General features: G+C 24.3%; 1 protein-coding gene across 1 annotated transcript in view; it reads left to right on the top strand.

Annotated features, from left to right (window-relative positions):
* amon (prohormone processing protease amontillado) overlaps window positions 1-25,234 on the top strand; it is a 37,140-nt gene that overhangs the window by 9,079 nt on the left and 2,827 nt on the right. The window contains exons 2-12 of the mRNA XM_035865779.2: window positions 4,519-4,623; window positions 7,960-8,227; window positions 10,754-10,791; window positions 12,845-12,921; window positions 14,594-14,858; window positions 17,253-17,465; window positions 20,005-20,105; window positions 21,132-21,365; window positions 23,000-23,164; window positions 23,661-23,778; window positions 24,605-25,234. The exon at window positions 24,605-25,234 is cut by the window's right edge and continues 2,827 nt beyond it. Of these exons, the coding sequence (XP_035721672.1) occupies window positions 4,519-4,623; window positions 7,960-8,227; window positions 10,754-10,791; window positions 12,845-12,921; window positions 14,594-14,858; window positions 17,253-17,465; window positions 20,005-20,105; window positions 21,132-21,365; window positions 23,000-23,164; window positions 23,661-23,778; window positions 24,605-24,769 (1,749 nt within the window). The 3' untranslated portion in view covers window positions 24,770-25,234. The remainder of the gene's footprint in view (window positions 1-4,518; window positions 4,624-7,959; window positions 8,228-10,753; window positions 10,792-12,844; window positions 12,922-14,593; window positions 14,859-17,252; window positions 17,466-20,004; window positions 20,106-21,131; window positions 21,366-22,999; window positions 23,165-23,660; window positions 23,779-24,604) is intronic.

Raw genomic sequence — 25,234 nt, 5'->3', positions numbered from 1 at the left:
TAAATATATATTTCTATTTTATCTTAACGATAATATAATCAAATAGATATAAATTATATAAAAACGAGAATAATAATGCATGTTATTAGAATAAATAATTAAAAAGATGGCGTTGGATCGTTTTTCTCGGCCATATTGAAAGTCAGTCATCTTGTTTTATAGGGAAATATGAGAGAGTCGATCGATATTGTATCAAAAGATGTAGGCAAATATTTTAACAATATAAACATATATTTCTTATTTTATCTTAAAAAAAAATAAAGAAACATAATTCTCGTAAAAAACAAAAAAAAAAAAAGAACACAAAAGAGAAAATTGATTTTAAATTTTCTTTTAAATGTAAAAAGTGCAAAGTAATGTTATTATTAAAACATTAAACAATTTCACTTCGTAATATTATAATCTAAAGAAAATAGATTAATATAATTTTTTTGTAACCATATTGAAAGCTATCTCTCCTTATATTTTTTTTCTTTTTTTTTTTTTTTTTATATATATATAGAAAAATATGAGGGAAAGCGAACGAGCTTTGAGATCTCGGGTATCGTAGTTGGTTAGGATGTTACAACACAACGATATTCTATACGAACGAACACCAAAGTATGCCACGACCCGTATCGGTTTTCCGTGCGAAGAGAAGCGACACAAAAACTGTCTGGCATCGACAGATAACGATACTTTCTCGCACAGTGAACGAAACGGAAGAGATGACGTTCCAAGTAGTAATATCGTCTTCATAGAATCGCGTCGTCCAGTTTGCATTATGAAACGTACTTGAACTAACTACGTAGGTAGTTTCCACGTTTATAAATGCATTTCTACGATCGGTCCAGTGAAAAACGATGCCGCGACTCTTATTTCAAAGTTAAATAAACAATTGAAGTAAATTTTATTGAGTTATTTCGAAATAAAAAAAAGACAAAAAAAATAAGAGAAAGAAATGTATTATTACTATTATTATTATTATAAAATATCTATTACATATTTGTACGTAAAATAATGCATTAGAGAAAATGACGATATCAATATTATTGCGAGGAACATTGATATTTTTTATTATAAATTTTGTGAAAAATATTTTAAAGAAAATAATTTACATTTATTTGCAATGATCCAATTAATTAAAGGGACATAGTGATTTAATTCTTTTTGTTTTATATATATATTTTTTTTATTCTTATACGAGACATGTCTTGCATAATTTATCGTATTATTGATTTGATATAGCAAGGAATTTCACTATTTAATTAATTTCAATAGAGAATCACTGTTGAGGTATTCCTTTTATGCACATATTTTTATATAGAGAAACAAAGAGAGAGTGAGAGAGAGAGAGAGAGAGAGAGAGATAAATCAATGTGATTCTAGAAATTTGATTGGATGCATCTCAGGCATTTTTTATTCGCATTTACATCGTAGATCACTAAGGAGATATCGTAAAGAGATGAAGTATTGAGAGTCAATAACTTACTATTAGAAGAAAAAGTTGTAATACGGTATAAACTTTTTTTCTCTTTCTCTTTACCTCTCTCTCTCTCTCTCTCTCTTTCACCTTTTTTTCTCTCTCTTTCTTCCTCATTATACGTGTAATACGATGCGAAACGTGTTTCCACAAGTTTTGTAAAACTTTCGAGTAAGTAATAATTTTATCGTGAAACTTTCCGAAAAGTTTATATTTCGTGAGAGGAAAGGATTAAGGTTGACCTTCGTTCATGGTTGCGTTAATCTCGATTAAGTTCAATATCAAAAATATTAATATAAAATTAAAAAAAAAATATTACAAAAAAAAACATTATTAACTTACATATACATGTGTATAATACATATAGATGTATATAATATATATATATATATATATATGTGTATAAAATATGTGTATAATATATATATATATATACGTATAAAAATTATTTGGAAATCAATGCGAAAGTTAAATTATTCATTAAAATAATTTCATTTCGTCTTAGAAAACTTGAACGAAGGAAAGATACGTATTTTCGATTCATCGATTATCGATAAGAAGAATTTCTCTTTCGCGTCGATGTTATCCGACCTTTCGCTCAGCACTTTCGAACAAATTACATTGGTTAGTTAAGACCTACGATAAGCAGAGAAAGAGAAATCATTAGAAATAATTAGATTATCAGACATATTTCTTCTTTTTTTCTTTTTCTTTTTCTTTTATCGTGATTCACATTGGAAAACTAATTTATCTTGATCGTCAAAACAAATTGTACATATATAATCAAAATTATAAATAAATGTTCATTTATCTAATAATTAACATCATATTATTTAAAATTTTTTATTGTTAATAAAAGAAAATTTTATACTGCAATTAAAATGTAAATAATTTTAATTCAAACGTTTGAAATATTTTCATTTAGAATTAACGCGTATTTTTAAGCGTGTATATCGCGTATATTTAAGATTAAACGCGTATATTTAAATAATTTCATTTTTAATTCGAATAAATTTTTATAAACATCCTATATATGTCAATTTATTTAATATAACGATACATTATTAGCTATGTTATCTAATTTTTATTCACTGTTATCTATCTGTTATTTCTATCAGTTGATTGAAGGACATTTATTTATATGCATAATATATTTGCTAAATCATATATATATATATATATATATATATATATATATCTTATTAATATTTTGAATCTTAATTATAAAAAAAATTATAAACAAATAAAAAATATAGTTTATTTTCTTTCTCTCTCTCTCTCTCTCTCTCTCTCTCTCTTTTTTTTTGTAATTCGAAATAATTTTTCTTCTGCGAAACGATTTGATTAATATAAAAAATCTTACAATTGAATTATATTGATATCATACTTGATATTATAATTGTAAGATAAAATGGGAGATTAAGCGATATCAAAATATTATTCTATAAACTTTTATTGGCTATATATTGTTGTCTATATTTTTTTTTTTTCATTACGCTTTCATTTCATTTTATCGTGCGAATCGTTTTCTATCTATGTACATACATATAGAACGAAGATCTTTCAACGAAGTTGAATACGAAGACGGCGTTGAGGGAAATTAAATTTCGCCAAACGACGACGTGAACTCGTTGAAACGAGTTCCGTCTTTTCTGTTATATAGCATGATGGGAAATGGAGGTGTTTCAGCGTTACGACACTCCAAGAGAGTGCCTACACTCTTTTAAGTTTTATTTTTGTCAAGAAGAATGAACGCTTTGGGAAACATTTTCGTTATTGAAGAAGAATGTTACATAAAAATGTAACATTAAAACCTAAGAATTACGATTGTCCTTCTTGTGAAATTTATTACGTTTTTTCTTTTTATATGTATATAAATATATATGTATGTACATACACGAATATGTGTGTATACATATATATAAAATAGTATAATAATTTTTAATGAAAATATAGTATAATATAATAACAATAATAATAAGAAAGTATAGTATAATATATAATATAGTATCTTTCTATATAAAATGAAATAAAAATACAGTGTTGTTTATTTTCGATATAAAATATCCAACAATTTTTTTCTGACATTATTTATTGGTCAATTTAATATAATATTTTATAACTTAGAGTTTCTTTAGTTTTATTAATTTTTTTCTTTTTTATTTTTTTTTTCTTTTTCTTATAGTTATCAAACTCGTTCATAAATAGATCGTAATTTATTATACAACAATAAAAATGTTATTAATTAATGTATAATGAAATAGTAATTATTTAACGATAAAATTTATTTCATTGTTTTCACAATTGTTATATTTATTCTTATAAACTTTTTTTTTTTATATTTTCGTAAAAGAATTGTTAACTCGTTACATTACTTGTTATAATACTTGTTACATATACTCGTCAAATTCACATATATTTAATTAGTATATAACTGTCGGGTATACTCCTATCAAGTACTTAAATTCGTATGTATTATTCGAAACCAATTTACTGTTCGAACCTCGAATGGCAGCAACTCGTGGTTGAATATGAATAATAGGTCATCATCCAAGTAAATTGCATACTGAAGTGGAACATCTTGCTTTGGAACAATGATAATGGCATTCGATAAAATTGCTAACGATTGATGCTTCGATTTGATGGACACAAAAATTATTCAAATATAATATAAAATAAAATTTATAGAAAAATTGAAAGAAATCTTAATATTTTCTTTCTTATTCTGAATATATATATATATATATATATATATATATATATATATATATAATAATTAATATAATTCTAATAATAAATTTTTAATACAAATGAACATATTTTTTTTTTTCATACCATTTGTGATGCATAATATTTACTTGTGATTTACTCGGAAAAAGAAAGAAGAAAAGAAAAAACGAACTAATTGTTCTTCGTTAACGAATATTAAAAGAAAGTAAATTTGATAATAGTACTTTTCCTGACTATCGATTAATTAGATTTTTTATTAATTATGAATAATGAATAATTACATGTATATGTATTTTACTTTTTTGTTTTTTATTTTTTTTTTGCAGATTTTAGGAAGTCAAATGGAATATCATTTCGTTCACAAAGCTCTACCACATGCACGGAGTAAAAGATCCGTACCGCATATGCGACGTTTGAAGGTAGACCCATTGGTGAGTAACGTTTAGCACTTCCTTCAAAGTTCATTAATTAAGTTATTATAAGTTAGTAACGTCGTGAACCTCAATCTATACTTTCAGAGTATAACTTTCCATTTCTATTGAACTAACTAAGTAATTTATCTGTGTTATTAGTTAACGATATTACGTGATAAAAGCCGATGACGTCACAGAATTTTATACAGTGCTTTATTACTTTGAAATTATTATTAGAAATAAAACTTATTTTTTTTCTTTTTTTTTTTTTTAATATATATATATGTATTTTATATATTATATTTAATATGTATATATGTATTACTAAAATTCTATTTGTTTTACTAAAATTTTATTGAATATTTAACAAAATAAATTTTTCATATGACATTTATATTATTCGTATAGATTTTTGTTTACATATATATTTTACAATATTATATTACAAAACAATTGAACTATTCGATATTATACAGTTTATGTGAGATTTAAATTATTATTATTAAATTAAATATAAAATAATTTATTAGATAATATTTTTTTTTTTTTTATTATGTAATTTATAACAATAGAGAAATTCTTTAAAAATTCGATAAAATGTTCTAAGTCCTTTTTTTTATATGATTAAAATGACATCAATTGAATAATTAATACAGTATATAAAAAATTATTATTTTCTTTTTCACACGTACATATATGCATAACAATGTGCCTTAAAATGAATTTCGTTGAATGAGAAATTGAATGCCATTATGGCTCGCATAAGCGTTCTTCTAGATCACAATCCTCTCTTCTGTTTTTTCGTTATACAATACTTTTTTCTCTTCTTTTTCTTTTCTTTCTTTTTTTTTTTTTTTCATCGACATGATTGCGTAACGTCGTGCACAGCAGGGTATACGATTTTCGTCGGGGGTGAGGAGCAATAAAACATAAGTGGAGCGCCCTATGGTGAACGTTCTCCGAGTACTTTTTTATACGGGGCGTTGAAAGAAAAACAAAATATCTGACGGAGTTCTTAAAGAGTGTACAATATTGATTGACAACTAGATTTGTCCAAAGTATTTATTAAACAAAATGTTTTAACTAAACTAAATGTTTTAAGTTAATTCGATATAATTATTAGTAATATTTATTTTCTATAAGAATATTAACTTTTTTCTTATTAAATGTCATTAATATTTATTATATAAGTATTTCCAATTTTTTTTTTTTTTAATTTAATATTACTACTATTTATTATTCAAATAATATCACTTTCTTTTCTTTTTTTATTAAACAGAATATATTTATTATTAATAATATCAATGATTTTTTTGTAATTAATCAATATATATATATATATAATATATATACAACGAAATATATTATCTTATGATTATCCTTTTTTAAATATTTTGTTTATATAAATATATACATATATTTATATATACAATATATATATATACATATATATATATATATATATATACATTATCGAATAAGTTTATTTTATAAGATTATTTGGGAAAAAAAAGTATAATTTAATTAATGTCTCAGTTATTTCGGGACACCCTGTATGTAACCTCTTCAGTGAACTTTTCTGTCGTAGCATCGTGAATAATAAATAGAAGCCGCGATAGCTGTTGCGCTAGAGGCGAAGCCGTTTCACTCTTCCTAGCGATTATGACAAGTGAAACCCTCCTCGAGCACGAGAAAAGATGCGTGCGATAAAATACGATTTTCTAGTCTCCCCTATGAAGCCTGGAGTCAACTACTTACTGAATTTCAATATTTCACGATGCAGGTTCTTTCCAACATCTCACGAATATTCGTACAACGTGATTATGGAATTTTCTCATGGCATGAGATGGCCAATCAATCTCTATGATATATCATACATGGCAATTTTTTTTTTTTTTAATTTTATTTATTCATTTTTAGTTTTCATATATGATATAATCGTCCATAATATGTTTTTTTTGGAGTATTTGAACATTTAGATTTTTATTGGTTCGTTTTTTAGGACGGAAGATGTAACATTGATTATCGTAGCTCAATACGAATTTTGTAAAATGGAACGTTCCTGCGCAGAAGGACGAGAGAGAAATTTCATTTCAACGGACGAACAAATCGATCACAATTATTGTCAGCTCAAATGATTCAAATAGATAGACAGATAGATAGATAGATAGATAGATAGATAGATAGATGAGTAGATAGGTAGATGGTTAGATAAATAGTTAGATAGATAGATAGATAAAGAAGATTATCCCTCCTCATAGTTGTTTTTTAATGTTCATCGTTTTGTTGATGATCTAATGAAATCAATTTGCCGACTTGAACATTTTTATCAAATCATGCTAATAAAAAATCGATTGCCATTTCTAAGGACATTGGAAACATCTCACGTTGCTTTTCACTAATTATTCTTTTACTTTAAGAATTTTATCATGGGATAACATTTTATTTCACTTGTCAAAATTATCAATTAGATTAATTATTCATCGTCATTTTTATCTACTATTTGTTTATATTATTTTAACAACAATTTAGTATATTTGACTATTTATAATTTTTGTTGTTTTTTTTGTTTTCTTTTTTTTTAGCTATTACTTTCTCAAATTGATTTATTTTTTTTAATATTAATAAAATAGTAACTTTGGTATTTGACAATTTTTGTTTTATTATATTACTATCTACAGTTTTCTTTTCTGTATTTCTCTCTTTCTCTCTCTTTCTTTTACAATCGAGATAGAAGTTTTTTTTTTTTATTGTTAATAACTAATAATTTTTATTATCTTAACATTTTTCGTTCCATTTAATTATTTAAAATTTTTGCTTAATATTTTTATCAAGTCGTTCTATCTTTTCACTTTTTTATAGATTAAAAAATGCTTTTATCTAATCTACACTTCTTTATCATATATATATATATATTTTTTTAAACAAATATGTCAATTATTGAAATAATAATCTTAATGAAAAAAAAGTTCAACTTCATCTTTCAACTCCCCAGTTATATTATATTACTCGGCAATTATTTAATCGCATCCTTCATAATAAATTTCTCTTCATTCAATATATAAAATTATAGTAAATAATAAGTAGATACTGTATATATCAAATTCCTTTGAAACATCCTGAATAATAAATCTTAACGTATCTTCGTTGTAACGTAAACTGGTTTCAATGCTTTTAATGTTTTATAGAAAGGAAACTGTGTCATTCTACAATCAGATTTTCGTTATAATATACGATGGTATAATTTTCCAGATTAAAAAAAAAAAAGAAAGAAAAAGAAAAAGAAAAAGAAAAAGAAAAAAAAAGAGAATACAAAATATATATATATATATATGTATGTCAAATGATTCGCAGGTGCATACAGCTGTTCAACAACCTGGATTTAAAAGAGTAAAGCGAGGTTACAACACATTAACCGTGGACAATCTTGCCTCCTTGTACGAGATTAAAAATTTACCAAATTTAGCAAATAGAAATCCAACGGATCCTTACTTCCAATATCAATGGTATTTAAAAAATACTGGACAGAATGGTGGTAAACCTAAATTGGATCTGAACGTTGAAGCTGCCTGGGCACAAGGTGTTACTGGGAAAAATGTGACCACTGCTATTATGGACGACGGTGAGAATGTTAATAAAAAATTAATTTTCATTATTTATTACTTTCATATTTCTTATTATTTCATATTTCATATTTCTCATTAATATTCAAATGTCGAAAAAAATAATTAATTCTCTATATTTTCTTTTCGTATTCATACAAAGTAATCCTATTATTTTTAATTAAAAATTTTTATTTATTATTTATATTGACTTTATATATACATATATATATATAATTTATATTATCATTTATGCATATATATATATATATATATATTTATATGAAATAGTTATAATATATGTATAATATGTACTTATATATACACATACACACATAAATAAAAATTATTTCATTTTAAAAACATTATTATAAACATTTCTGAGATAATTATAAAAGAGAGATTATATAAATAAAATGTATTCGTTGTATTAAAAGTTCCTTTTTGTCTTTCATCTTAAAAAAAAAAAAAAAAAAAAAAAGAAGAAAAAAGAAAAGAAGTTACAAAAAATATTAAACGAATATATCGATATAACGAATGAAATAATCGATTTATTATATAATCTAACAGTTAACTCATTAAAATTCTTATCCTCTTCATTTCATTTAATTTTCGTCGAAGATATTTCAGAGAACGTTGTTGATGGACAGACAGATAAGATAATTGACTTTCCCTCTCGTAGAATGAAATTTATGCCAGTTAATCTATACACACAGGTACTGTAGTGTGCGTAATCCATGATAAAAGCGTTCCCTCTCTCTCTCTCTTTCTCTCTCTCTCTCTCTCTCTCTCTCTCTCTCTCTCTCTCTGTCTCTCTCTCTGTCTCTCTCTCTCTTTCTCTCTCTATCTCTCTCTCTCTTCTAGTAATAGGATTTTGGTAAAGCTCCCACCAAATTACTTTGTTAGCGTCACTAGATCGTTTCATTACGCGACGAAATTATTTTCGAGTCTCTTTATATACGACCTTTCGATACTCACGTATATATGTATCAAAATTGATCGACTTCAATTATATTCATGTGTGTATATATATATGTATATATACACATATACACATGATGTGTATATATATATATATATATGTGTTCGTTTTCATAGTACACTTATAATGAGCTTAAATAACTAAGAAATTGAGTCAGAATATTTCACCGATAAGGATCTTAATAAACAATAACTTGTTATGGAAATAAATAATAACAATATAGTATGAAGCATAAAAATGTTTTTTTTTTTAAACATTTTAAAATAATTTTTCAAAAATTCTTTATTATTTGCTTGTCCGTTGAAATAATATACAACATTTGATGAATATTTTTCTTTTTTTTTTTTTATAGAAAATCCAATCATTTGTTTACATTATTTATATAAATATATATATATATGTACATAAAAATTAATAAAATTAATATTACTATCAAACCTACGATATGCACATACACTTCATATGATCATAATAAATAATAATAACTTTAATCGAAATTTATCGATGATGAAAAAAACAAAATTATTTACAAAATTTTTAATTAATACTGTAAGATAAACAATAATAACGAAATATAGTCTACAAAAATATTTCACTCCCTTTTTCTTTTCTTTTCTTCTTTTTTTTTTTTTTTTTAAATATTTTCTTGGAACTTTGTATTTATATGCTGAAACGATATAGGTCATTCAATAATTATTTTATTTATTCATATAAAATGAAAAAGATTGCATTTTAGAAAATTAATAAATATTCTTTTATATTATTTATATATAAAAATGATAAAGAGAGAAAGAGATAGTGACAAAGAGAATTATTAATAATATCAATCGTATCACATTTTTTAATAAATAATAACAATTTGAATTAATATTACTTAATCAATGAAAATCTACATTTTAATTTTATAAACAAATCCTTTAATTAATAAAACGAACGATATATTATAAAGATAGATAGAATCAATAGAATATACATATATATATATAATACATACGGGACTGAAGCTTTTAGTAAAATTGTCAAGAGGATAGCTCGATTAAGTTCAAACATCGCTGAGTAAACTACACGTCAGCGTCGAGTTTCTAGATCCAATGGATCATAAGTCGTATACGAGTATGCATTATTTCCATTACGGTTGACATGCATATGAATGGTACAATATTTTCTTGTTTTATTTTTCTTTTTTTTTCTAAAGAAATTTGAATTCACTCTATTTAACTTCTCCACTATAAGTTTTTAACAAGTTTCTATATTCGTTTGTTGCAAATTGTTTCTTAATGAAAACATTATATTCGATGTATGCATATACAAAGTTTATAAATTAATTTCGAATGTTTTTGAGTTATTCTACGTTTGGTGAAAAAAGTTGTAAGAATAATTCAATTGAAAATAAAATTTTTCAAATGCTTATTAGAGGTTTTATAAATTTTTTTTTAATGTCATGCCAATTCACCTGTTCATTACTTTTTCGTTTTCTTTTGTACTATTATCATTATCATTATTATTATTATGGACAATTTCTGTAATGCATCAATATTCTTATTATTTTTTTGTTTTATTTCAGGTGTTGATTATATGCACCCGGACCTGAAATATAACTACGTAAGTAAACATACTCGTTACTTAATTTAATCCTTCAGCTATATTTTTTCAGTATTTTTCTCTCTTTATTTTTCTCTCTTTTATGTTCTACATTTTCGCTGGAAAAAAAAAAATAATAAAATCAATTTTTTTCTTTTTCTGACTTTACACAGTATGTTTAAATATTAGTATTTAAAAGATATTATACAATGACTTTTATATTATTTTTTCAATAAAATTTTCACAGAAATTGTATTTTTTATTTTTTAATATCTTTGAAATTTTTTTTATATCCTAAAATGTTTGGATATATATATATATATATATATATATATATATATATATATATATAAATATATTGATTCATTGTACACATGTTGTGCAATAATTTATTTTATTCAAAAGAAACATACTTCTTTTCAAAATATTATTTTTCCAATAAAATACTCATGGTAATTGTATTTCTTTTATCTTGTTACTCTTGGAAATTCTTAATGTACACGGTAAAGAAAAATTCTTAAGGTATAGAAAAATTTCAACGATATAATTTGAGAAATATTTTTTTTTCTAAATTTCATTTGAAACGATGATATTCAATATTTTTCCGATGTCGATTAACGATAAAAAAATATTTATTAACGACATGCTGCAACAAAAGATTTTCGAACGAATCTTTTATGAGGGAAAAAATATTCGAAGGAAATTTCAAGGATATAACTTAATCTTTTTATAGACTTTTAGCATAAGTTAAAAAGAAACTTCAGCAAATTTTATAAAGTTTCACTCTCGTTGTCTATCGTTCGTTTAACATCTCGTTAGTTCTCCCAAAATATCTTCTCCTCTATTTCTTTGGGCTTCTATCGTCTCATCCCTCTCGTCCTTTGATGTTCAGCGATGATCTTTACATTAGCATAACACCGAAGACACGATGAAATTCAAATTTTCTCATAACCGTGACCTTTTCTTTTCGAATAAAAGACACCAATGTGTTACGACGGGTTCTATATTCGAACATAACTTTATTATTATCTTCAAAAATTGTTATTCAATTGATCAACCAACTAGAAAGTAAACAATGATTAAATTAGAAGGAAGAGAAAATTAGAACTTATTTCTTTTTTCTTTTCTTCTCTTTCTTCTTCTTTCTTTTTTTTTTTTTTTTTAAACTCAGAAAACTCTATTCTTTCCATTAAATCTTTTTTTAAAATTTTTTTTCAAGTAATATAAAATCATTAAATAACAGTATAATAAATATATATTTATATATTTTTATTTATTTATTTGTATCAAATAATGCAATAATTCTTTTATATATATATATATAACTATTAAAAGTTTAAATTTCGAATATTTCAAAACGTATATACAATTTCGAATATTAAAATTATTCGATAACAATATATTTTTATGCATATCTTATTATTAGTATTAAAATCAAAATAATAATTCTTTTTATTATTATTTAACAATGTTCTACGTTTATAAAAAAAAAAAAAAGTGTTTACCTTCAAAAACTCGCATTTATTTCATTGCAATAAAAATAATTAATTTTAATGTTCAAACAATGAAATAATATTTATAAATTATCATATATATTATATATGTATACGTTAAACGTTTATGATTTATATAAAAGTGATTATACACTATATATGTATAATATATAATATCATTGGAGATAATGTATGAACAGTTGATTTGTGATAAAGAAGGTAGACATTTAAAGTCTACCTAAAATAAATCGAAAGACAAGAAAGAGGAGCTCGACTTAAACAAATGTTCATTAAGGGGCTTTACGCTTTCACAATGAATAATGTCTCCTAAGAGATAAACTCAGCTACGCGTACCTCGTACAAATTGATGGACTCGTTTTGAGACTTCATCTTTTATTCTTGCAAACGATAGTACCATACTAAGAAAAAAAAAAAAAAAAAAAAAAGTAAAATAAAAGAGAAAAGAAAAGGAAAGAAGTACTTTATATTTTATTTTCTTCTTTTTTTTTTTATTTTGTTTCTTGTTTAAATGATGTAATATATATTATACCGCAGAGACAACGTGGATTCGAATGTTTCAGAACGCTAAAGCTTCTTACGATTTTAGCAGTAACGATCCATTTCCATATCCAAGATATACGGACGATTGGTTTAACAGGTAAGTTTAATTATTTATAATTTTATTATTTCATTTTTTCTTTTTGTAACATTTTTTAGAATCTTAATTTTTATTAATTTTCCTTTTTTTTTCTTTTTCTACTTTTTTTCTTTTTCTATTTTTCTATTTTTTTTTCTTTTCTTTTTTTTTTATTTAGAGATTGTTATTTTGAAAGTCAATTTTGTAGGTACTTTAAATTTTATATGTTATTAATATTGTCTATATTATTTCTATAATTTCATATTATGCTTAAATTCGTTTAGATTATTTTTCCTATTAATAATTACTCTACATATTATAAATATTGTTTATATCATTCTTTATATATTATTATTATTATTATTATTATTATTATTATTATTATTATTATTATTGTTTTATGTTAATATTGTTTTATATATTTACAGGCAAAACTTATAACAGCAGTCAAATTTGTTAAGAAAATTCAAATACACACACATAATGTAATACACATACATATATTATAAATGAAAATTATTGTTTTGTTAAACTAATATAAATTTGTCTAAAGTATTTTAAAAATTATAGAACACATGTTTTTGCATTTACGTGCAATATGTATATACATATTTATCCATGTACATATATACATATCTTATTTTGTTATAAAAATTAGAAAAATATTCTTTTTTATAATTTTATATAAAATAAGATATATATGTGTATATATATATATATATATATATATATATATATATATAAATATATATATATACAGGCAAAATCAATTCGAACAAACTCTTCGTTATAGCGTCATAACAACATTAATTAAACGCTAATCATTGATTAAGCTCCCGTAATTAGTTCACGGTTCTGTTTAATTATTATTACCGGAAAGTAGATTGAAATGTTGGAAATTGTTTCGCGTTAATATTATTTTTTCTATCAAATAAGAAAATTGCTTCGTTTTCAACGAAAATATAGAATTGTTTACATGTATTAGAAAACTTACGAAACTTAGGAGGAATTTATGTAATCGTTCGAACGATCCTTAATATTATTCGCTCGATCAAAAACACAATTTTTGTATTTACGTAAAGAAATCCTTCGAGTTGAGATTTTAAATCAATTTATATATCTTTGGATTGCATTTGACAATTTGAAATTATCCGTAATGTGACAAGTTTATTAAGAAAAATTTGACATTTTTAATTCTCTTTCGTATTTTTCCTTTTTTTTTTTCCCCCTAATAATAATCTCTCCTTTTCCTTTGATTATTAAAATTATTCGTTTTAATAATAGACGTGGAACATTTTTATAAATATATTTCATTATTAAAAAAAATAATATTATTATCCAAATAATAATATATTTTTCAATCGCACTTTATCGTTTCGTTTAAATTAAAAAAAAAAAAAAAAAATCATTTAAAAAGTAAAAATTTTTTACAAATATTTACATTCAAATTAAATTCATTTAATATTTTAAAAGCTGAAAATAATTAGTTCTTGAAACGTACATACATACATACATATATAAAAATAAAACTATCGATATTTTTAATTAATGATTCTTAATACAATAATTAATATTAACGCCAATACTATATTATCGATAGTTGAGAAAACACGTTAAACGAATTAATTCGATATCTAAGCAATAATTATCGATGCAAATGACTAATTAATTATTTGTAATTCATTTACCAAAGTCATGGCACCAGATGTGCTGGTGAAGTAGCAGCAGCTCGAGACAATGGGGTTTGTGGTGTCGGTGTGGCGTACGATTCGAAAATTGCTGGAATACGGATGCTGGATCAGCCTTATATGACTGATTTGATCGAAGCGAATAGTATGGGCCACGAACCTGATCTGATCGATATTTATAGTGCCTCATGGGGCCCAACAGATGATGGGAAGACTGTTGATGGGCCACGAAATGCGACCATGAGGGCCATCGTGCGTGGAGTTAACGAGGTACGATCGATATTCTCAGATTTCAATTATATAGGGTGTCTTATGTGATCTAATAAACATAATAACAAAGATTTTCATGTTAGCTTATGTACATCATTTGTTTTACATCAATTTCATCTTTTGAACGATCATTTCTTTTTTTTTCTTTTTTTTCTTTTTGTAATTTTCTTTCAATTATAATAAAAAAATAACATAGATATGATTCAATATAAAATATGACACCCTATAATATATCTCTTCATATTACAATTATACAGGGTGTCTAATGTGATTTAATAAATGATAACGAAGATTTTTTTTCTTTGATTTTTATATATGTACATAGAAATTTACGTCATTCGTTTTACTTCAATTTATCTTTCAAACGATATTTGTCTTTTCTGTTTGGTATTGTTCTTCAATATAATCAGAAAATAATGAAATTATTCAGGTTTCAACGTGACAGTCTGTGATTGATTTAAATATACGGGGTGTCTTATGATATATGAATTTGTGGTTTAAAATTTTTATATACGAAAACATTCGATATAAACATTAACTTTTGTCTGTTTTAAGATTCATTAGAATATTGCCATAAAATTATTGCAGTAATAGATACAAATAAATATTCAGATGATCCAAATATAAAAAAAAAAAGTTATATTATAATTTCATTTTGAAACATTTGTTCTTATAATTAAAATCTAACGAGTATATTAAAATGTAAATGGGATACTCTGTAATCGATCTCTTCACATTTAAATTGTACAGATTGCGTCAATATATATATATATATATATATATATATATATATATATATATATATATATATATATATATATATATATGTATATTAAAAAATATATATGTATGTATATAAAATACATGTATTCTTGACCTAAAAACAGAAACAAAGACATATATATATATATATAATTATATATTTTTATATAAAATAATAAACATAAATAATTATCGATGATCCAGATACCCTCTTAATAAAATAAAATCATTATTTTTTGGTTATAATATCAAGGAAATAACGAAGATATTAAAATTTATATGAGACATCCTTTATCCAATCATTTTATATTTTAATCATATATGTTGAACCATAAAAAATAACGAGGATATATAAAAATAAATAAATATTGATGAGCCGGATATTCAAAAGAAATTATTTTTAATTATTCAAAGAGAAAAAGAAAAGAAAAGAAAAGAAAAGAAAAGAAAAGAAAAGAAAGGGAAAGAAAAGAAAAGAAACAAGAAAGAGAAATAATAAAGATATAAAAATGCAAATGAGATAACGGTGTCCATGTCATTATTGAAAACAATATCTGGACTATACTAACAAAGAATTATGCATACATATACATGTAAATTTTTACACAAAATGATAAACATAAATAAATATCGATAATCCAGAAATTTAACATAAAAAAAAAAGAAAGAAGAAAGAAAAAAACATACGTCATTTTTGATATAATTAAAAAAAAAACAAAAAAAATAATGAAGATATAAAAATTCATACGAGACACATTGAAAAACATCTCGTTATCTCTTTCTCTTTGAGATCAAAGTGATATTCTTACCTAGCAAGCTGTTGAAAAGAAGCCAACAATTTTTCTATTTTACGAGTAAGATATATATAGATATATGCAGTTCTATATTTCTTTAGAAATCAAGATTGTGGTTTTTCCTTTTGTGAATGAACATGCCTGAGTCATTCGAGTCGTGTATCAGAAAAAAAAAGGAGAGGAAGAAATAAATAAATAAATAAATAAATAAGAAAGAAAGAAAGAAAGAAAGAAAGAAAGAAAGGAAGAAAGCAAATAAAAGAAAGAAAGATAAGAAGATATAAATTAATTAATTAATAAAGAAGGAAATAGGGAAGCAAAGAAGGAAGGAAATAAGTAAATAAATAAATATATAAAGAAGATATATATATATATGTATATATATTCGTGACAAGAGAAAGGCCAAATTGGCTCATGGGAATTTTCGACGGACAGGAAGTCCGATGGTTAATATCATGATACGGATAGGTCAACTGATTTCTCAGGAGAACAAATAAAGATTTTCGACGGCAGGGCATTAAATATACTGACTCTGATCACTTAAAAATGACTGCAGTAGTACTTTAATATATTGGATAACGAATGGATACTATTTTCTTGTTTCTTTTTTATAAGAGAATCTCTTTTTTCTCTTTTCATTTATTTTTCATTCTTTCATTCCTCCTTTCATTCATTCTTTCATTCCTCCTTTCATTCATTCTTTCATTCATTCTTTCATTCTTTTTTTTTTTTTCTTTTTTCAATCTTTCTTTCATTCTTTCTTTCTCCCTTTCCTTATTCGACCCTTTCTCCTTTATCTTGATTTTCCAAGCACAAATACAAACATTTTCTTTCCCAGGGTAGAAAAGGTTTAGGCAATATTTATGTCTGGGCTTCCGGTGATGGCGGCGAAGAGGACGATTGTAATTGCGATGGATACGCAGCGAGTATGTGGACCGTGAGCATAAACAGTGCCATTAACGATGGTCAAAATGCCCATTACGATGAAAGTTGTTCTAGCACGTTAGCTTCGACCTTTAGTAATGGCGCGAAAGATCCTAATACCGGTGTGGTGAGTATGAACACTTTAATTATTTTTTTCTTCTTTTTCTGTCCTCTTTTTTCTTTTTTTTTTAAATTTGTTTTTCATTATCGATTATAATATGTGTGCGTGTGTGTATATATATATATGTGTGTGTGTATATATATATATATCGAATAGATTCTTATATATATATATATTCATTTAATAATATTTTATAACAATTTGCTTAATAATAATACAAAAAAGTACTTACATTGAAACGAAATTACATTAAATTTATATTGAAACAATAAAATTAGCAACTCGTAAGACTTATCGTTAAACGTTGATCTCTAATGGTCTATACTCTGCTACGACCTAACTACGACTAACGTAATAAACAAAACTAAACGAACAGAACATAGAAGGAATATAAACACAGCGCTAACATTATCAGACAAAAATCGATGATATAAATATTTACATAAGTCCTACTTTCAAATGAGTAATAATCTCTAATAAGATTAATTTAATCGATTTTTATTGTATTATTATCACCATTATTATTAAAATAAGATTAAATTCAATTTAAAGCAAATTTCCTATTAAATTATTATTATTATTATTATTATTAATATTATTAATATTATTAATATTATTAATATTATTAATATTATTAAAACAAGATTATATGAAATAATGATGAACGAACATCATTATTTTTGTTATTAAACATAAAATCTAAAGAAACGAGAGAGAAAGAGAGAGAGAGAGAGAGAAGATAGGAAAAAACTTTCATTCGTTGATTGCAATAACATTGATGTTTCGATTAATAAAAGATACTAATTAAGATAGATAAACGATCTTACAGCAAGTCTCTTGCGGTACGTTATGGTCATTTATCTTACTGTGATAAATCAATGTTCTGTAGCACGAAGTGCATTTATCAAATTTGTTTCGCGTGCGTACAACGAATTCATTTGTATCATCATGGCTAGAATAAAAGTCAATTTAATAATGATAATAACACGAAAGACAATAAATGTCAACGATGCGATTGATGACAATTAATTTTAAACGACAAACAATGCTAGTTACATATATATATATATGTAGTTAAAGATATTAAAAATCTATTCTTTTTCTTTTTTTCACAATTTTTTGCGTTATTAACAAATCAATATTCATACAGCAATTATTGTTTTGTTTATAATAATTTTATAAAAATTATAATAATAAAATTACGCTTACAATAATTCTTATGAAGATTAAAAAATTAAAATTCTATTAGTCTATAGAAATGAAAATTATAAAAGTACATTTGCACGTTCTTCCTACGTAAAATAAATTATACAAGTCCATGGAGAGAGGGGATAGGGAAATAAAGATAGAAATAAAAATAAAAATAGAAAAGAATTAAGAAGATAAAAAAATTTAAATATAAATATAACAAACATGATTTAAATAAACTGATCGATATTGAAAGATAAAAATATAAGAGACACACTGTATAAAGTTGAATTGAGTCAGATGAATAATTATAACGTTTGTAAGTCTTTGCCATCTTACTGAAAATAGATTACTTTTCAATGTTTGCCATAGTATCTATAAATAAATATTAATAAAAAGGAAAGAAGTAAAAGAAAAACAAAGACGTAGGTTGAACATTATATCGTTCACCCACACAAACACACACATAGTAATTCATAATCTACGATCGTATATTGAAATATCATTTATAAAGAGTATATAATTTTCTTTCTTCTTCGATATACATATGTCATTGTATTGTTGGTTAAAACGGAAACGATATTTTTAATGCGTTCGATCATTCCACTCTAAAAGCTTTACTTGGCAACAGCTTTCGATCTTTCCACCCACATAATTTTTTTTTTCATTCATCGAGGTAGGAATAAAGCTTCCCTATAAGCTTCAAGACATGAGTTTTACATTATGAATTTCAAAAATCAATCTTTCTGAACGTCACTTCTTTTGTTATTTCTAATCCATTGAATCGTTTCTGATCTTTCTCTACGTCAATTCATATCTTTTGACATTATCTTTCAAGTACTATATACTATGATAAATTTTTTTTTTCATTTTATATACTTAAATATATGTGCCATATAAAAATTATATCAAGTTATAATTATTATAAGAAGATATTAAAAAATGTTCCTTAAAGTAACAATTCTTTTTCTTTCAGTCTAATTTGTTTATTGATCATTTTATCTTTTTTTTCTTCTGTTTATAATAAATTAAGTACACGTGCAACAATTCCGTGAAAAATAAAATAAATTAAAAAAAAAAAAAAAAGAAAAAAATAAAATATAATTATGAAAATAAAATTATAAGATTAAACAAAAAAAAAAAAAAAAGAAATAAAAGGCATAAACGTGATTTAAACGAACTCACGTGCGATATAAAATATAATTGATATAAATCTGATCTAAAATAAATGACATAGAAATGATTTAAAAACAAATCCTCGATTAAATAAATAAAAAAATAAATGTGTATTTGATCAAAATAATTTTCTAATGTCGATATGAAGTGTTTAAATTAAAATTATGATTTGTTTTTTAAGGCTACGACCGATCTTTATGGGAAATGTACGACGACTCATAGTGGAACATCCGCTGCGGCGCCGGAAGCTGCTGGGGTGTTTGCTTTGGCCCTCGAAGCCAAGTGAGTTTACCAAAGTTCTTTTAATAATTTCCCTTTTAAGTAGAAAGAACGTTAATTATGCGGCTAACGTTTCACCTTGAAAAAAATTAACATAAAAACTTACATTCCAATTATAATCATAATTCGTTTTAATCGTTCCTTCAAAAAAGATATTAAAATATATATGTATATAGTTATATGGGATGACTCATATCAATTTTGACAAATTGTTTGCCTAAAAAGAAAAAGTAATTGTTTATTTATTATAAGAAATATTTAATTATTTTAGTCTCGTAAGAAGAAAAAAAAAAAAAAGAAAAAAAGAAAGAAAGAATTATGAAAATTTTTCAATGAAATATTGCGGTTTATATAAATTCTTAAAAACTTTTCATGTTAAAAGTTCATTCGTTGTAATCTCGACAAGTCTAATAAAAATGTATTAACTATATGAAAAATTCTAAAAGTAGAATATTTTTTTACTAATCCGCTTTTATATCTTAATGATATAAACGATTTATTGTTATCATTGTTAGCATGCTCATGATAATGAAACTAATACGCCGACGTGAATAAGCTGCATTGCGACGATCATTTCGGGCACGCAAGTAATATAATTTCTCTTTTTTTTTTTTTTTTTCTTTTCCGGTGAATTCAAGCGAACTCAACAATTATAAATTCAATTAGCGATGATTACTATGGTAGTTAAGAGAATTCTTTTTTTATTCACTGAATAAGTTCAAATCAAAGTATATATATATATAAAGGTTAGTGTAATGAAATTATTTGGCCATTTTGAAGAAAAAAATTAAAAATTTCCGAATAAATAATAATTTAAACAATTTTACATATAACATATTATATTTCATATTTTGTTCAATTAAATTTTTTATATAAAATTACTGAAGTTGTTTAAAAAGAAAATAATTAAAATCTCGTTAATAACGTTTCTTTCGTAAAGTTTACTTTCACTCGCACGTAAGAAAGAATCCATTATTTATTTAAAATATTTCTCAAGGTAATATTTTCAAAAGTAGCCAATCATATCAGTTCACAGTTGACTTGGAGGGACATTCAACATTTGACGGTATTGACCTCAAAAAGGAATTCGTTGTTCGATGCTAAAGGAAGATTTCATTGGACTATGAACGGCGTTGGACTGGAATTTAATCATCTCTTTGGTTATGGTGTTCTTGATGCAGGCGCTATGGTGGCCTTGGCTAAAAAATGGAAAACCGTACCTCCTAGATATCACTGTGAAGCTGGTTCTGTCATCGAGCCACAGTTAGTACTATCTAATGTATACTAATGGATTAAAAATATATTTGATAGTAGACGTAATAAAATTAGATTTTTTTTTTTATCGGTAATTTTATTAAATACAACGAGTTATACGAATATTCGAAATAATTGAATAATTAATAGAATCATAAGAAAGATTTGAAGTAATTTTGTTATATAGAAATAAAAATAAATATTTATTAGCATTTATTTTTTAACAATCATAAAAAATTATTAAATAGTATTAATAAAATGACTTCAAATCTTTCCGATGGTTCTATTAATTTTTTTTTTTATATTATATATTATAAAATTTTGTATATTTTAACAAAAATTATTGTTTGGAATAACAATTCGTATTTTTTTTGTTTTGTTTTTTTTTTATTCAATATTATTTAAAAATTATATCATATTTTTAAAAAGAGATAATTGTTTATATGTTAAAGTATTTGTAAAAATAAGATTTTCTACGTATTATTACGCCTTCGTATTCTCTCTTTCATTTATTGAGTAACGCACGAATCGAATTAAAGCACCGTAATAATGTTATTATTTACGGACCGTCGAGTATCGATTTAAAGGAGCCTGCTATCTCCCGGCAGAATTTTAGCCTTTATTCTAGCTTTCGCAAATCCAATGGTTTCGAAGGAATTAGATGGAATTATTTTGGTGTGTTAAAAATTTCCTATGATTATTATTTCACCGTATTTCTTTTCAATATCTTAAAAATAGAAAAAAAGTTTTAAAAATATTGAAATTATAAAAAAAGTATTTCTGTTAAAAGAAAAAAATAGAAGGAAAAAAGAAAAGATTATATAAAATGAATTAATAGGTCATGTTTTTGTTGACGTTGTGATGTATAAATAAACTAATTAATTAAACATATAATATTAGAATTAAAAAGAGAATTTTAAAAAGATCTTAAAATTCTCTCTCTCTCTTTCTCTTTCTTTTTTTTTTTTTTTTTATAAATCAAACGATAAAATTAATTATATAGGTCATGTTTTACGTCGTGATGTATAAATAAACTAATTAATTAAAAATAATAATATTAGATTTAGAAAGAGAATTTTAAAGGATTTTAAAATTCTCTCTTTCTCTCTCTTTCTCTTTCTATTTTTTTTATAAATCAGACGATAAAATTAATCAATACATAAATATTTATATATTAACAATTGATTTCATATATTGAAATTGATTTAATTAATTCGTAAATTTAATTCGTATATAAATCCAATAAGATAAATATTATATTTATGATAAAAATTACGTATTAATTTAATTCAATTTTCTATGAGACGAACGAAAATAATTTTTATAATTTTTTATATGTATATATATATATATATATTTTTTTTTTCTTTCTTTTCTAATAGAGATAAAAATTTTTAGATGCAATTGCTTTAATTGATAAAAAAAAAAAAATTTTTTTTTCTAATCGCGTACGGTAATTTTGATAATGAAGTAAGCAAGACAAAAAAAAAAGAAAAAAAACAAAAAGAGAGAAGGAAAAAGAAAGAAAAACCAACGATTTCTTGTTCTCTCTCTTTCTCTCTCTCTTTTTTTTTTTCTTCCAGTTGACCGAAGAAATTCGATAAAGGATCTCACTCTCACGTTTGGCTTTTGAATTTTTATAGGAAAGTTACCAGTAAACGGTCGTTTCTGTTGAAAATCAAGACCGACGCATGTGCTGGCACGGAATATGCTGTTAACTACTTAGAACACGTTCAAGCTGTTATTTCCGTAAATGCTACTCGTCGAGGAGATCTCGAATTGTTTCTAACTTCGCCAATGGGAACTAGGTATGTCATATACAATGTATATGTGTCCTTTAAATTCACATTTACAAGTGTATTTTGAATGCCACATTTAATGGTTTTAATACGGAACAATAAGCTATTGTAACACGTTAAACGAAGAATACCTTAACATAAACGAATTATTATTTATTCGTAATTTCATTCATTATTCTGACAAATTTTACGATAAATTAAATTTTATATATTATTAAATTATATTTAATAAGTTCATACATACGCATACATACACACAGACATACACATATACACGATGATATTCATTTAATTAAATAAACATCTATCAAATTATATTTTACAAAAAGAAAAAAAAAAAAAGAAAATTTATAAAATATTGACAGATTTATAAAGTGATATATTTTTTTTTTTTTTAACTTCTGAACACTTGCGCTTGTAATTTGAAATGAATCCAATTGGAAACATTGAAAATGAAATGATCTTGTAAAAAGAAAAATTCATTGAACTATTGATTTTTTCGAAGGTCGATGATATTAAGTCGCAGAATCAATGATGACGACCACAGAGATGGATTTACGAAGTGGCCGTTCATGACAACTCATACTTGGGGCGAATATCCTCAAGGAACTTGGCTGTTAGAGGTACAAAGTTTTTATTTCTCTTCTTGAAATGTCAAAGGTCAAGCTTTTCATACTTTCAATTAAAATCTCATGCCATAAGCATAAAAGTACGAAATGACGTATAGTCGACGATAATATGCTTTTACAAAATTATACGTATTGTCAAAAGTGATATGACTATAAAAATAATCATTTATATAAAAAAAAAAAAATACTAAGAAAAAATATATTGCCACAAGAGAATATTGTGTTTTATATATCTTTTTTTTTTTTATTCTTTAATATCATCTTATAAATAATAAGTCGATAAAGAAGGTATTATACTATACCAGAGGTTCTCAAACTTTTTTATCTTTTTAATACAATTTTACACTTTTCACAATTATCTTGGACATTAAAAGTATAATATTATAAAAAAATGTTAATCCTTTAATTAATAAATTATATTATTTAGTAATGATCGGTGATCATTTTAATTTCTTTTTTCTCTTCTTTTTAAATTGATAAAACTAAATTAATAAAATCTCATTTAATATTACAAACTAAATTGAACCAATGTCCAATTGATTAATTTTTCTTTTTTCCCCCCTCCACCCTCCCCCTCCCCTTTTCTTTTTCATTTATTTTCTCCATTTATTTTTTAATTAATAACTATAATTTCATTCGCGACATGTCGGATAAATTTTACGGTCATATCACTGAAAATCATATATAATTGAAAATTGCCGTTTCTACGTAATGAAATTATTTTTGTACGTAGAACGTGCATTGCCATCAACCTTATTACATTTTTTATTTCGATGATATGCATTTTTATTGTAGTAATAAGGATGATATCGTGTTATAGGTTAGCTTAAACTCGCAAATACCTCAACATGGTTGGATTAGAGAATGGACATTGATGTTACATGGTACCAGAGAACCACCATATACTGGATTACCAGCTGCAGATCCATATTCGAAATTGGCAATTGTGAAAAAAGCCCACGAAGAACGTTCGAGTGCGATGTAACGATAAACGACCGACATTTAATATGGCCGCTCGAAATTGAAAATGTTCGCGCGAAATTTATAATTTTTTTTTTTTTTTTTTTTTTTTTTCTTTATCTTTATCTTTTCCTTCACGCATTCTCGTTCTCGAGAACATCAATATTAATCTTCATTAAATCTTACATACTTCCCTAAAATTTCTCTCAAATTTGCAAAGAGTCGAAAACGAACAAACGAAACGAGAAAAAAAAATCAGAAACAGAAAAACAAAAAGAAAGAATAGCTTTTTACAACTTTCATTTTTAAATTGATTTATACGAACATTTGTTTTCGAGTTGACGCGTTAGGAAAGAGTTTTCAAATCAAATAAATAAAAAGAAAAGAGCGACGAAATTCGACGAACGACGAACGACGAACGACAAATTTAACGTAACAAAGAATAAATAAGAAACAGAAATAAAACAAAAAAAAACATAAAAAAAAAGAA

Source organism: Vespa mandarinia, chromosome 11 (genome assembly GCF_050613455.1).
Source record: "Vespa mandarinia isolate Hongniang chromosome 11, ASM5061345v1, whole genome shotgun sequence".
Taxonomy (NCBI): domain Eukaryota; kingdom Metazoa; phylum Arthropoda; class Insecta; order Hymenoptera; family Vespidae; genus Vespa; species Vespa mandarinia.
The sequence above is the reverse complement of the archived record's forward strand: the minus strand, read 5'-3'. Positions and strand labels throughout refer to the sequence as shown.